The sequence below is a fragment of the Nomascus leucogenys genome, chromosome X (assembly GCF_006542625.1).
Source record: "Nomascus leucogenys isolate Asia chromosome X, Asia_NLE_v1, whole genome shotgun sequence".
Taxonomy (NCBI): Eukaryota; Metazoa; Chordata; class Mammalia; order Primates; family Hylobatidae; genus Nomascus; species Nomascus leucogenys.
In genome coordinates, this window is record NC_044406.1 from 105,349,837 (window position 1) to 105,364,570 (window position 14,734).

Sequence of the window (14,734 nt, forward strand, 5' to 3'; positions counted from 1 at the left end):
CTGTTGCAGATGAACCCAAATGGCCCAGCCTGGTGCTGGTGGATGTTAGCGGTTCTTCCCTTGGAAAGCCGAGCTCAGCTCCCCTTCCTAGCAATGAGGTCCTTAAAGGACAGACTGAATGGTATTCGACGAGTCCTGGCCTTCATATCCCGAAACCAAAACTAGTGAGTGGATTGCCGAAGAGGAGCTCTCACCTTCCCCACTGCTGTCGGGGAGAGTCTTCTTGTAAATATATCTAATTGCAATAATATCTTAACAGAAGGGGGTGTCAAGCAGAGGCATCAGCCTGCTGTTGATCACAGAGAGAAATTGAGTAGAAAGACCAAAAGAATGTGACCTATTTGAAACTTTCTGTCTTAAGCTGCTTCTTGACATGCTGCATAACTACGTAAACAGCAGAGGTGTTTAAGAACCCAGAAAAACGTAATTTGATTTTAACATTAAAATTTCCAAAAGTTTAAAGTGGTTTTGCTTTAATATTCTTTCTTTCATAGATCAATGACTGTGTGGTTGAAATGTGAAAACAAAGATACTAATAATGTTGCTGTATAATTTCACTGACTTGAGGTCTCATTCCAAATGGTTCAGGTTTTATAGAGCATTGTGTAAAATAATGTTCATACTTCTTTCTGTTTTAATAATTTATTTTTTGCACTACTGTATCCTTTTTTCTACATGTATGTTTGTAACTATTTAAGCGTACATTGCTGAAAAGTCCGTTGCTTTATTTATTGATGTGGTTTACCATGTACCTAGGGGGAAATAACAATACTAGAAGTGTGCAGTTTTTGCTTTAATCTTTTTTTTACTACAATGACACTAGTTCTTAGATCATTTCTGTCCAAATGGATGCTTAAAAGAAGTTCAGGATGATGCTAAGATCATCTGTCTTCAGAGTCCACTTTTTTTTTCAGTTTGAACTAAACAATATAAAATACTTAAGGGATTTGGCCTAGATTATGGTATATGCCAAGGTAAAGTAAAATAAATAATTCATTTTCTGTGTGTAATACAGAACAAAGCTGAAAGAATTATTTTTATTATAGGCATTTACTTCAGCAATCTAATTGTACATGTATCTAATTTTTCCCCAGTGCAGTTAGGAATCAGATTTTAGGCAGGATTGTAATTAACTCTTCAGAGGAAATGGTGTTCAGTTTAGCACATCACAGTCATGCCCAACTAGCCTCCATAACCCACCTCTCCCCAGGGTTCTGAGGATCAAGACCTGGGCAGAAACACTTGATAAGGACTTTTTCTTATTAAAAATGTAAATAAGCCAAATAGAGTAGAACCCTATAAAAATCTTTTTAAAGGAACCAGACGGCCAGGCACGGTGGCTCACGCCTGTAATCCCAGCGCTTTGGGAGGCTGAGGCAGGCGGATCACTTGAGGTCAGGAGTTCCAAGACCAGCCTAACTAACATGATGAAACCCTGTCTCTACTAAAAATGGATACAAAATTAGCCAGGCGTGGTGGTGTATGCCTGTAATCCCAGCTACTTGGGAGGCTGAGGCAGGAGAATCACATGAACCTGAGAGATGGAGGCTGCAGTGAGCCAAGATTGCACCATTGCACTCCAGCCTGGGTGACGAGCAAACCTGCGTCTCAAAAAAAAAAAAAAAAAAAAAGGAACCAGATAATCTATTACTTTACCTAAGTACTGCCTTTGCTTCTAGTTGCATGAGTGAAATATTTCAATGTATGGGGAGAATACAGGGTGAGGAGTAAGAGTAAGCCCTGATTTAGCTTGCTTAGTGCTAGTTTGAGTCCTTCAGTGGCAGGACAGCCTGTAAAGTACCACGAGTACAGGAGTGTTATAATGGCAGAGTGAAACAATTATAGCAGGGAGGAAGTGAATTGTGCCATTAGTACCTTCATGCAAATTATACCATGTCATTTTGGACAGTGAATGATTTTTGCATCATTCACTCATAGCCCATCGCTCTGTTAAGGTGAGAGGGTAATTCTTACTTTTCCCATCACCACCTGTAGCTAGAAACAGGAAAGGGAGAATGAGATGATCCAGACAACATAAAAAAGATGCATGTAAGCAGAAACCAGATGGTCTTTTCTGCACTCACTTGATGGACATTATGTTGCCGGAGCGTTGTGTTTATCAGATTTGATGTTTGGAGCTAGTCTGGGCAGGTGAAGAACAGAAATAGGCGGAAGTATAGGCATTATTTCTGCGCAAGCAAACTCCACAAAGCTCAGGGAGCAGAAAAAGACTCCCCCTCCCACCTGGTTCCCAGACCATGTGGTCATAACACAATCCTAATAGTTTCTTGTTATCTAGTGTAAATGCAACCAAGAAAAGGGCCCTAAGCTTCTCTACTTATTAGATATATTACTTTTGGCAATTGATTTAACTTTTGCCAAGCCCCAGTTTTCTAATCTATGAAATGATAGTGATAAGTTCTGCATATAGGGTTGTTAAGAAAATTAAATGAGATAACGTGTAAATCAATTAGCACAGTGTCTCACACCTAGAATGCATTCAAGAAATAATAGCTACTATTAGATTAGTCATAGTTGTAGAATATCATCAAGGGCCTACACTTGTATAAAACACTGCCTTTACACACAATATCCACTTGAAACCCCTTTAAACTTAGTTGGGGGAATACATACCACTGATTTTTGGACCCATAATTTGATGATTTACTGATAATTCTTCTGGGAATTAAATCTGTGTGAAAGTGAAATGACTGGAGAACAAATGAGGATCAGAGATAGGGATCAATCCTATACCAGAAATTCTTTTTCTGCTTCAATAAGGGCTAGAAGGTAGTGCCCTATGTAGGTCTAGGATTCCTTCCTTCCTTCCTTCCTTCCTTCCTTCCTTCCTTCCTTCCTTCCTTCCCTTCCTTCCTTCCTTCCTTCCTTTCTTTCTTCTTTTTCTTTCTGTCCTTGTGTCTTTCTTTCTTTCCTTTCTTTCCCTTCCTTCCTTCCTTTTTTTTTTTTTGCGTGTGTGGTGTGTGAGTCTGAGTCTCACTCTGTCACCCAGGCTGGAGTGCAGTGGCACGATCTCAGCTCACTGCAACCTCCGCCTCCCAGGTTCAAGTGATTCCCCTGCCTCAGCCCCCCAAGTGGCTGGGATTACGGGCACGCACTACCACGCCTGGCTAATTTTTGTAGTTTTAGTAGAGATGGGGCTTCACCATGTTGGTCGGGCTAGTCTCGAACTCCTGACCTCAGGTGATCCACCTGCCTGGGCCTCCCAAAGTGCTGGGATTACGGGCGTGGGTATGAGCCACCGCACCCAGCCTAGGATTTCTGATAGAATGGAAGCCTTAAGTTCTAGCTCCATTAGAATAACCAACTTATCACTCCCTGTTCTCCAAAATGTATTGAGAACCTTACCCATCCCAGATGATGAGAGTTTACAATCTGTGACTTCTGTGCTTAGTTGATAGTATTTCTTTATGTTGCCCAAAGGTAACAGATTCAACAAAAATGTACTGAGATCCCCATGTACCAGGTACTGAGCCAAGTGATCTCACATATCTGAGCTCATTAAATCATTTATTTCTCATACCAATCCTGCGAGAGCAGTTATTATCCCCATATTATGAATGAGAAAACTGAGCCTCCACTATGTTAAATACTTTGTCTAGTTGCGAGGCAGGATGCAAGGCTAAGCTTTGGCTTTCTTTGGGATGTACCTTAACGAGGTAATCAATTGGTCTTGACAATTTTTACACTGGGAAATTGGTTTTGCTGCACAGCTTGTGAATGAACGGTATACAGAAGAAAGACATAAAGCTAAATCTAGGCTAGAAAAATAAGACTTCCCCCATGGTAGATAGTGCCACTTATTTAGTTAGTTTTTCTGTCTATCGTGACTGACCCAGTCTTTGCCTAGTAGGTTATATTTTGTATGTATGTATGTATGTCTTTGTGTGTGTGTGTGTGTATATATATATATATATACTAGGTAGCAAGCAGACATCATATCTTTCTGCTTTGTACTGTACTACTGCTGCTAGCAAATAACCAGCAAAATGTAGAAAATGAAAAACCAATTTTCTGTAGACAACTTGGAGAAAAGAGTGCCTGCCCCTGACTTAGCAGGGCAGAGAATGACAATTTTTAAAGTTTGCCTTTTCTGAAGGCCAGCTGCTTCTAGCCCAGTGCTGCCTCGGCAGCAAGGGGCAAGCTGAGTCATTGCGCATGTGGCGCTTCCAGCTCTACCTGTGGAGCTGGCCTGGGCTCAGATAATCCCCTGTGACTGGCCATTGGAGCGGTGGAGCTCCTGAGGCTGGTTCACAGCACCCAGAGGTCTCTTACAGTCAACAGACTGCGTACTGTTGACAGACTGCAATCTGTCTGTGTTCCCCACACCAACTCCATTTCCAAGATGGGAATTTTATTCAGGAACTCATTTCTTGAGTTCCCAACATGTTGACTTCGCATCCATTTCTGCTCACCAAGGCAGAACCATAGCAGTGGTGTGTGACAAAGATGCAAATGGAGGGCAGCCCAAACAATGGAAAAGAGAAGATTTTCAGCCCATTCTTGGGGCTGAGAAGTGAATTTTTGATTTATGGTAGAAGACAGTTCTAAAAAGCAGCTGGCAGCATGGGCTTCAATTTGTGCACCTTCTGAGTTCAAAGAGAAGGAAGGAAAAGGAGCCACATAAAATGTACACATTCAATTCATCTTAGAATGATAGCTCCCACCTTATTACACTGTACAACTATTTAATAATCTGGGTTACACACATCCAGAGGTGAAATGAAGAAATTTTCACTTACAAATGTGTATTTCCAAACATGCTAAGTTAACCTCCAGAGAGAAGTGCCTGTAATCTGTGTTCCTGGTGTCACTTTAAAGCTTTTGCTTCATGACTGTAGCTGTTATTTAAAATGTTTTTGCAGCAAATGTGATTTAACAGAAGTTTACAAAGCAACACTGTAGCTAATGCATAATTTTAAAAGTTGATTAACATTTATCTATTGTTAAAGCAACACTAATAATAGAATAAAAGGAAAGCAAATAGGTCAATGTGGCACCATAGGCTTATTTTAGATAAATTAATTCCATCATCTTATGCAGTTGTAAGTAATGTCAGGATTAAAATATCAAGCAAGCCACGTAAACAGTGGCAAATGTGTGTGTGTTTTCATTTGTTTGGTAAGCAGCCATTTTACTCTTGCACTGTAACGAACTGAAGGGAAATATAAGATAATGCTTTTTTCCCCCCATATTGCTATTCAACTACCTCTATATGCTTGATTTCTTTTTAGGATTCCCATCCTCCAAATCTGTACAAAAACGTTTCAGCTCATCTGTGTTGTAATAACAATGTGATAACAGACAGTTTGTGTGAAAGTTGTTTGTTCATTAAAAAATGTTTCCTATTGCCTCACTTTGTGTCCAACAAAACTGTATTCCTACCTTAGGAAAAGAATTATCCAACTAGCTTCAGTATCACTTCGGTGGAAGCTGAATAGAAAGGAATGCTTCAGGAACATCTATTTTGTTCTTTTTCCTATTGGTTGTAATACCTTTAGGTACCAGAAGATCCTTTAAGGAAATATACTTGCATTCAGACAGCAAACTCCCATGTATGTGACAGTGAGGCAGGTGTGAACTGATTAATGTGACTGATGTGTTCTGAAAAACTGGCCATAAAGTGTTTCAAAATGCACCAGAAAAGCTTGTTACATAAAGAATTATGTTGAAGCATTTTGTCAATATCTGCCCCTACTTTATATGTAAATCCAAGCATTCACATATTGGGTTTGCTTAAAGCAGAACACATTGCCTACTATTTTCTTTGGCATCATAAAATGTTCAAGAAAACAAATAACATGTTTTTATTTTAAACAAGCAGTTTATTAACAATAGGCTAAAAGCTAAGGCCCAAAACATTAACCTTTTAACAGGAAAATTGGTAACATTTGTGACAATGAGTGATACTGACCAAGCTGACCCCAGCAGAAGAGCTTCAGCAACATCCCATCTTCTCTACAGTACTGATTTTAGTCTTATGCCATTGATAACTTTTAAATGAGTTCTTACCGTTGAGGGAAGAAGGACACAAGAATGGGACAATTAAAAACGAAATGATAGAAAATTCCACTTGAGCTTGATCTTATTCTGTGTAACAGGACCTTGGGGGATATTGAAAAAAATCAGAACTCCTGCCCATCTAAGCCCCAGAGGAAAGATTTGGCTCTGTTAGACTTCATCCTTCTGTGCCCAGTCTGCCACTCTCAGGTTCTTAAGAGATAGAGTACACTTAAAGGCACAAGCCAGTCCTTCCAAGACAGTCTTGCCCAGAATCCCTGCATAATTTTTCTCTGGAGAACCGAACTGAGCCATCTTAAAAGAAGGTTCTGTTTGCAGTTGTACCCCAGGCCTTTGTTAGAACCAAAGCCAACACTTTCTGCATCCTCTCTTCTGGGATCCACTCTGGCTTTTTTTTTTTTTTTTTTTTTTTTGAGACGGAGTCTCACTCTGTCGCCCAGGATGGAGTACAGTGGTGCGATCGGCTCACTGCAAGCTCCACCTCCCAGGTTTACGCCATTCTCCTGCCTTGGCCTCCCGAGTAGCTGGGACTACAGGCACCCACCACCACGCCCGGCTAATTTTTTGTATTTTTAGTAGAGATGGGGTTTCACCATGTTAGCCAGGATGGTCTCGATCTCCTGACCTCGTGATCCACCCACCTCGGCCTCCCACAGTGCTGGGATTACAGGTGTGAGCCACCACGCCTGGCCCACTCTGGCTCTTTTGAGTTCTCCAGGGCCAAAGATGCCTCCCTAGAAGATAATGCCAGTTGAAAAACGAGATATGAACAAGAGAAAGGAAGGAAAAATGCCCTAGACTCCCAGAAGCCTAAACTTTTCCTTGTTCTCTTATGTTTTATGATTTCTTCATTCCCAGGAGGGCCTGAGGTGGGATGGGAAGGGTACTCCCCATATTGACTTCTTCAGGTAATGTAGATTTCCTAGCCAGACTTGTCTGTGGTCAGCTCAATGCAGAGGTATGTTCTGGTCAAGGTAGAGAAGTGTAAGTTCCAAGGAGGCCTGCCTCTGTATCTCTGAGGCCCCTTCTCCCACCCTTTCCAGTTTTTGGTTACTGATTCTCCCATTTCAACCTATACTCACATTGACTGGCCATACACGTTTCCTGTCCACTTACACACATATATTATCAAATGTCATCGTTGCATTACAAAGACCTGAAAAAATCTACTCCATTTATTGAAGTACGGCCTCCCAAATTGCACCCCTTTGCAGAATACTTCCTACCTTCTAGTAAGTCAATATCAACAATTTCTGGACACTACAAATGCTGCAAAGGGCTGAAATAGCCCACTTGCCCTAAATCCAGTTTTGCTACAGAAATCTTGCTTCTCTTGGATTTTAGAAGTGCATTATGGGGATATTCGATACAGTCACGGGAACAGGGGAGATCATTGCACCTTTGACCTATCAGGATGTCTGTTGCCACTGGTAGAAGGCAACTCTACAGTCTCAGGACCGTGTGTTTCTTCTGCGAGCTGAAATGAACACTTTCATAAGAAGATAGTGGTTATTAGGGAAGGGCGAGCATTATGTCCACAAATGGAGTTAAGCCCTTCTGCTTAGGCAGTCTACAGTGATGAGTTCCCATTGGAGGGAGAAAAGGATGGGGGGAGGAAAAGAAGGAAAAGAGAGGAATGAAGGCAGAGAAGGGTTATGGAAATGGCTAATTATGAGAGCCAAAGTGGTTACCTTTTCATCTCCTGGCCGGAACATCATGTATCCTCTTCCCATATTAACTGTGGACTTGATCTTCCATCCTGATTGGGGAAGTCACTTATGCCCAAACTAAGCCTGCAGTCATGTCTTCGGGAAATATGAGCCACGTCCTTGCACCTGTAGGCTGATCCCAGAAAGAACAGACAGTGTATCAGCAGCTCCTCACTGAGCTGGTCACTGATCCAAAGGCCAAGCCAGTGTCCATTGAGTGTTCATTATGTGCCATGTTTTTTTCTAGAATTTTTAACACTCTTTTTAGAAATAATAATCTGTGGCCAGGCACGGTGGCTCACGCCTATAATCCCAGCACTTTGGGATGCCGAGGCCAGTGGATCACCTGAGGTCAGGACTTTGAGGCCAGCTTGGTCAACGTGGTGAAACCCCTTCTCTACTAAAAAAAAAAAAAAAAAATTGCCGGGCATAGTAGCACGCACCTGTAATCCCAGCTACTCAGGAGGCTGAGCCAGGAGAATCGCTGGAATCCAGGAGGCAGAGGTTGCAGTGAGCTGAGATCGTGCCACTGCACTCCAGCCTGGGTGCCAGAGCGAGACTACATCTCAAAAAGAAAAAGAAATAATAATCTGTGAAGTAGAGCCCTTCACAATAATCTGAAGTAGAGCTCACTATAATATGTGAAGTAGACATCTTGTTATATACTTGTTATAGGCAAGTAAACTATGGCACGGGGTGGTTTTGTTACTTACCAATGGTCATGCTGATTAAGATCTGGGCCAGAGCCTGCATGGATTCCAAAGCCCACATTCTTACCCACTATTATGGGCCGCCCATTGTGTAGTGCCACAGACCCAAGAGAACAACTCAGTTTATAAATGCAAATCAAAACTACGATGAGATACCATCTCACACCAGTCAGAATGGCAATTATTAAAAAGTCAAGAAACAACAGATGCTAGTGAGGCTGTGAAGAAATAGGAATACTTTTACACTGTTGGTGGGAATGTAAGTTAGTTCAACCATTGCAGAAAACAGTGTGGTGATATCTCAAAGATCTAGAACCAGAAATACCATTTGGCCCAGCAATCCCATTACTGGGTATAAACCCAAAGCAATATAAATCATTTTATTACAAAGATACATGCACGCGTATGTTCACTGCAGCACTATTCACGGTAGCAAAGACACAGAATCAACCCAAATGGACATCAATGACAATGTAACAAAATGTGGTACATACACATCACGGAATACTATACAGCCATAAAAAGGAACAAGATCATGTCCTTTGCAGGGACATGCATGGAGCTGGAAGCCATTATCCTTGGTAAACTAACACAGGAACAGAAAAACTAACACTGCATGTTCTCACTCTTAAGTGGGAGCCGAACAATGAGAACAATGAGACACAGGGAGGAGAACAACGCACACTGGGGCCTGTCAAAGTGGTGGTGGGAGGGAGAGCATCAGGATAAATAGCTAATGCATGTGGGGCTTAATACCTAGGTGATGGGTTGACAGGTGCAGCAAACCACCATAGCACATGTTTACCTATGTAACAAACCTGCACATGTATATCTTAGAACTTAAAATTAAATTTAATAAAAAACGTCTGGTGGAGAACTTCCAGTAATGATGACACCACAACAACAGCAACCATTTATTGAATGTGAACTATGTGCTGTGTGCTGTGCTAAGCATTACCTTATTTAGTTCCGAAGTTGGTGCTATTATTACCCAGCTTTTACATGGCAGCTCAGAAAAATAAAGTGACTCGTTCAAGGTCATGTGGTTAGGAAGCAGGGAGGCTGGGCTTGGGATCCAGGCTGTCTGCCCCACAGCTGTTGTTCTTACTCACTCTGCAAGTTAGGGTGCCTCTCATAAAGCCCGCCATTCTCCTCACTTCTCAGGCCTTGATTCCTGTGTCCTATCATATTCTAACTCTAGTCCCTCCAAACCTGCCTCCTCTTCTGTCTTTGGCATCCTCCTCCATGAAAGCCTCTCTCCCTAATGACTACAAGCTCTGGGGCCCCTTGATTATCAACACAGCTTGCCCAACTTGTTCTTATCCCTACTCACCTCTGTGGCCGATTTGATTTATTTTTGCATCAAAGAAAAAATAGGAGTATAGATTTGGAGATTCAAAAGGCAAAATAAAAGATAAATGTTGAAAGCTACGTACATACAGATGTATGTTCTAGAGTCATACATCCCAGTGTGTCCGGAATTGGTGGGTTCTTGGTCTCACTGACTTCAAGAATGAAGCCATGGACCCTCGTGGTGAGTATTAGAGTTCTTAAAGATGGTGTGTCCGGAGTTTGTTCCTTCAAATGTTCAGATGTGTCCGGAGTTTCTTCCTTCTGGTGGGTTCATGGTCTCACTGATGTCAGGATAGAAGCTGCAGACCTTCGCGGTGAGTGTTACAGCTCATAAATGCGGCACGGACCCAAAGAGTGAGCAGCAGCAAGATTTATTGCGAAGAGCAAACAGCCAAAGAACAAAGCTTCCACAGCATGGAAGGGGACCCCAGCGGGTTGCCCCTACTGGCTCGGGCAGCCTGCTTTTATTCCCTTATCAGACCCCACCCACATCCTACTGATTGGTCTGTTTTACAGAGAGCTGATTGGTCTGTTTTGACAGGGTGCTGATTGGTGTGTTTACGAACCTTGAGGTAGACACAGAGTGCTGATTGGTGCATTTACAATCCTTTAGCTAGACAGAAAAGTTCTCCAAGTCCCCACCTGACCCAGAAGCCCAGCCAGCTTCACCTTTCAGTGGCCCTCCCCGTGGGAATTTGCGGCACCTAGCCTGGGCACTCCGGCAGCCCAGAGGGAGCTCGTGCCCAATCAAGCCCAGCAGGCGCCAGCTGGCTGTGCCTGCAACCACCCAGAACCCTCTGCGCACAGCCTGCTCCCTCCCGCGCCTCTCCCTCCACACCTCCCCGCAGCGGAGGGAGCCGGCTCCGGGGTTGGCCAGCCCCAGAGAGGGGCCCCCACAGCGCAGCGGAGGGCTGAAGGGCTCCTCAAACGCCGCTGAGGCAGAGGAGGCGCCAGAGAGCGAGTGAGGGCTACTAGCACGTTGTCGCCTCTCACCAGTGCTGAAAGAGGCCTTAAGAAATCATTCAGCGCAGCTAAATCTCCTGCTTTCAGCCACTATTATTTTTCCCATTTTGCAGGTAAGAGAACTATGGTTGCACAGCAGTGCTCAAGATCACTCCATGAGTTAGTGGCCAAATGAGACAAGAGCCTAAAATGTAATGCACACTCAACACACTAGAAGAAGCTCACAGCTGGCCCTCCCTACCCCATGAGTGTTCTGATGTGTGGCTTCTTGGAGATGGAACTTTCACTGGGAAGAACAAAGAATTTTTGAAAGAGCTACAGCCTATTTGGAAAGGCCTCTTTGGGGATTGTTCTCTCTCTGACCCTCCCTAACCCAAACTTCTCTTTACATTGCTTCTCTGTTCTAGGAGCCTTTCTCTCACACAATCTGTTACTTAGGAGAAACCTTCCACTCCATTCACAGAAGTTTGGGTTTCATGCAACTGACGCAGACTGCTTTTGGCTGAAAAAGAGGAACCTCATGCCTGCCAACTCACACACCCTGTGCCCCCAGTCATTCAGGTGATCATGGAAGGAGTTGGAATGGCTATCACAGTTAGGACTAAAATCAGATTTGGGGATCCTGATCCAGCATAGACAGCCCTTCAACCCTCAGTGCTTTCCACTGCATTTATTAATTCATTAATCCATCCATCAAATATTACTACAGTGCAGTGGTTGAGATCACAGACCCTAGAGTTAGACTGTTTACGTTAGAATCTTGCCCCCACCACTTACCACCTATGTGACAAAGAAACTGTGTCTCAGTTTCCACATCTGCAAAACAATTGTATCTACTTCATAGGACAGGTCATCAAAATATTTCCTATAATTTTCCCACCCAAAATAGACATACATTGTCTTTTTAAATAGGAAGACAAGAAGCAAGAGATTTCAGGGCTGGGGTCACAGGTTCAACAATCCCATCTAAGTGCCTGGTCTATCTTTCCTGAATGTTTTTAAAGCCCCATAGTGAAGTAGATTCACAAAGAAAAGCAGCAAGTCCATCTAGTCCTTTCTGCTGGGGACCAGATGCCTTAAAGGGAGGAGTTTTTTGTTGGCTAACAGGTCTAAAGGGCTACAAATCCATAGATGAAGGAATTTTTAAAGTGAGAAAGGGGGAATTCTAGTGCTCACACCTACCTCAAGGTTCAAATATGAGGATGTTCACCTATAGAAACTGCCAGGAAAATGAAGGCTCAGCTATCATGGTAATTCTTAGTCGAGGCCCTAAAAGGGCATTAACATCTCTAATTTATTCATTTATTAATGGAATAAACTTTCGCAGGACACATATCATATGCTAGGCATTGGGCTATAGAGAGGAATACAACACTATCCCTGCCCTTGAGAAGTTTGCAGCCTAAGGAAGAAAACACGGACTTACTCATTACACAGGGCACGGTGGTGGTAGCTCATAGGAAACGCACCTAATCTTGCCTGGGGAGGTGTTCAGGGAGGGCTTTGGAAGGAGGTGATGCAGGAGCTGAACTCAGAAGAACGAGATGCTTTCCACATAAGAGAGTAGAGAAGGGTCGGAGCAGATGAGAGAGTAGAGAAGGGCTGAAGAGCACTCCAGGCAGACGCAACAACTCATGAAAAACATCTGGTGATCCATAGAGAGTGAATTGACCAGTTGTGTGGAATGTTATGAGCAGTTCAGCCTGGTAACGAACAGGGCTTAAGGTATGCAAGTTCCTGACAGGGGAGCAGGGCCTGGTTTCTCACAGTTTTGTTTCATTTCCAATTAAAATCTGGTCTCCAAGGGGGTCTCCAAGGAGGTCTGTGCAGCAGGCTTTTGAGTGAGGGGGAGAGGGTTGGCCTATGAGAGCCCAGCTTGCTGGCCAAGTCGGTTTAATGGGTAGCCACCAAGGGAGTCCCCTTGGCACAGCCTGATGCTGGGTGCTGGGCTCAGGAAGCCCCTTAGGGTTTGGACAAGAGGAAGAGAAGTGGGAGTTGGTGATACAGACAATTTTTGAGGAGTGATTGGAGTGTTTAGAAGTGGGGGCCGGGCACAGTGGCTCACACCTGCAATCCCAGCACTTTGGGAGGCTGAGGCGGGCAGATGACTTGAGGTCAGGAGTTCGAAACCAGCCTGGCCAACATGGCGAAACCCCGTCTCTACTAAAAATACAGAAATTAGCTGGGCATGGTGGCATGTGCCTGTGATCCCAGCTACTTGGGAGGCTGAGGCAGGAGAATGGCATGAACCCAGGAGGCAGAGCTTGCAGTGAGCCGAGATCGCGCCACTGCAGTCCGGCCTGGGCGAAAGAGCGAGACTCCGTCTCAAAAAAAAAAAAACCTTTTTGTTAGTATTAAAAAAAATGAGGAAATGCCAAAGATAACGCTGTAAATATTGTGGTAACACATTTGCACATTTCATCACAGAGCAGTTTAACTTTGCTCTTTGCAAGTATAACTTTGCAAGTATAACAGTATAACTTTGCTCTTTGCAAGATAAATCCAGGATTTATATAAAAATTAATTTGTCCTGCATTATATGCAGTATGTTCTGGAAAGGAAACACAAGCTTAAATTTGTTTGTTTTGTTGTTTTTTTTCTTTAGACAGGATCTCACTCTGTCACCTGGGCTGGGGTGCAGTGGTGTCATCTTGGCTCACTGCAACCTCCTCTATGCGGGCTGAAGCAATCCTCCAGCTTCAGCCTCCCAAGTAGCTGAGACTACAGGTGTGTGCCACCACACCTAGCTAATTTTTGTATTTTTCATAGAAATAGGGTCTTGCCATATTGCCTAGCCTGGTCTCAAACTCCTGAACTCAAGCGATCCACCCACCTCAGCCTCCCAAAGTGCTGGAATTATGGGCGTGAGCCACTATGCCTGGCCACAAAGTTAAATTTGTATGATGAATGTTGTCTCTGTTCAGTCCTGTCCATAAATCTCTGAATGTATGAAAGATAGCCTTTTTTTGTGAGATAATCTCAAACATAGAGGCCCTTCAAGAATGTAAGGCCGGCTGGGTGTGGTGGCTCACGCCTGTAATCCCAGAACTTTGGGAGGCTGAGTAGGGCAGATCATGAGGTCAAGAGTTCAAGACCAGCCTGACCAATATGGTGAAACCTTGTCTCTACTAAAAATACAAAAATTAGCCAGGCATGGTGGTGCACGCCTGTAGTCCCAGCTATTCGGGAGGCTGAAGTAGGAGAATGGCTTGAACCCGGGAGGTGGAGGTTGCAGTGGGCCAAGATCGCACCACTGCACTCCAGCCTGGGCGACAGAGGGAGACTCTGTCTCAAAAAAAAAAAAAAAAAAAAGAATGTAAGGCCTTGATCAAATGGCTTTTCCAGCTGCCCTCTACACATTTCACCCAGCACAGGGCCTGCCATGAGTACTGTCTGCTTTACTTGGCCTCACAGCTCCAGCTCTCACTATAGCTCATAGAGGGGCAGCACAAGCATGAAAGTATTGCTGTATCTCAGTGATTATCACCACACACATGTGGAACACTATCTGCTCTCCAGAAAAAGGCGCATGCACACACACACACACACACACACAAATACACACACAATTTTTGCATGCACTTTGCATACAGTCTACAGACCTCCCCTGAATCAATGTGTACTCTGTGTATAAGACTTTCTACACACTAAAGTCCGCAGTCCTTAATAGGAAGTTCTATGCCATAATTGTTTGAGACTACTAAGGTTGCATTAACATGAGAGCCCCATAATATTTCAATATTTGTTGGTGGCTAAGTATATTAGGACAACATGCTAAATTTGGACTTATCCCAAACTCCCACTTTCCCAGTCTGACAAGTCTGGGGACTGCCCTCTCCACCCTTTCTGACTTAGTGTCCCAGGCATGCTGGCTATCTGGCTATATCCTAGAATTGACTCAGCAAAGAAGCAAATGTAAATACTCATTGAATCTTTCTGGGGCCATTCCGTGGAAACAGA

General features: G+C 43.6%; 1 protein-coding gene across 4 annotated transcripts in view; it reads left to right on the plus strand.

Annotated features, from left to right (window-relative positions):
• Positions 1-1,328, plus strand: part of LONRF3 (LON peptidase N-terminal domain and ring finger 3) — a 44,713-nt gene extending 43,385 nt beyond the window's left edge. For 3 of the 4 annotated variants that reach the window (XM_012498769.2, XM_003262243.3, XM_003262244.3), the window contains one exon: positions 10-462. In XM_012498769.2, the coding sequence (XP_012354223.2) occupies positions 10-165 (156 nt within the window). In that variant the 3' untranslated portion in view covers positions 166-462. Of the gene's footprint in view, positions 1-9 lie in introns of all 4 variants that reach the window. The other variant, XR_004028781.1, reaches the window with a different exon arrangement.
• Positions 1,329-14,734: the final 13,406 nt, after the last annotated feature.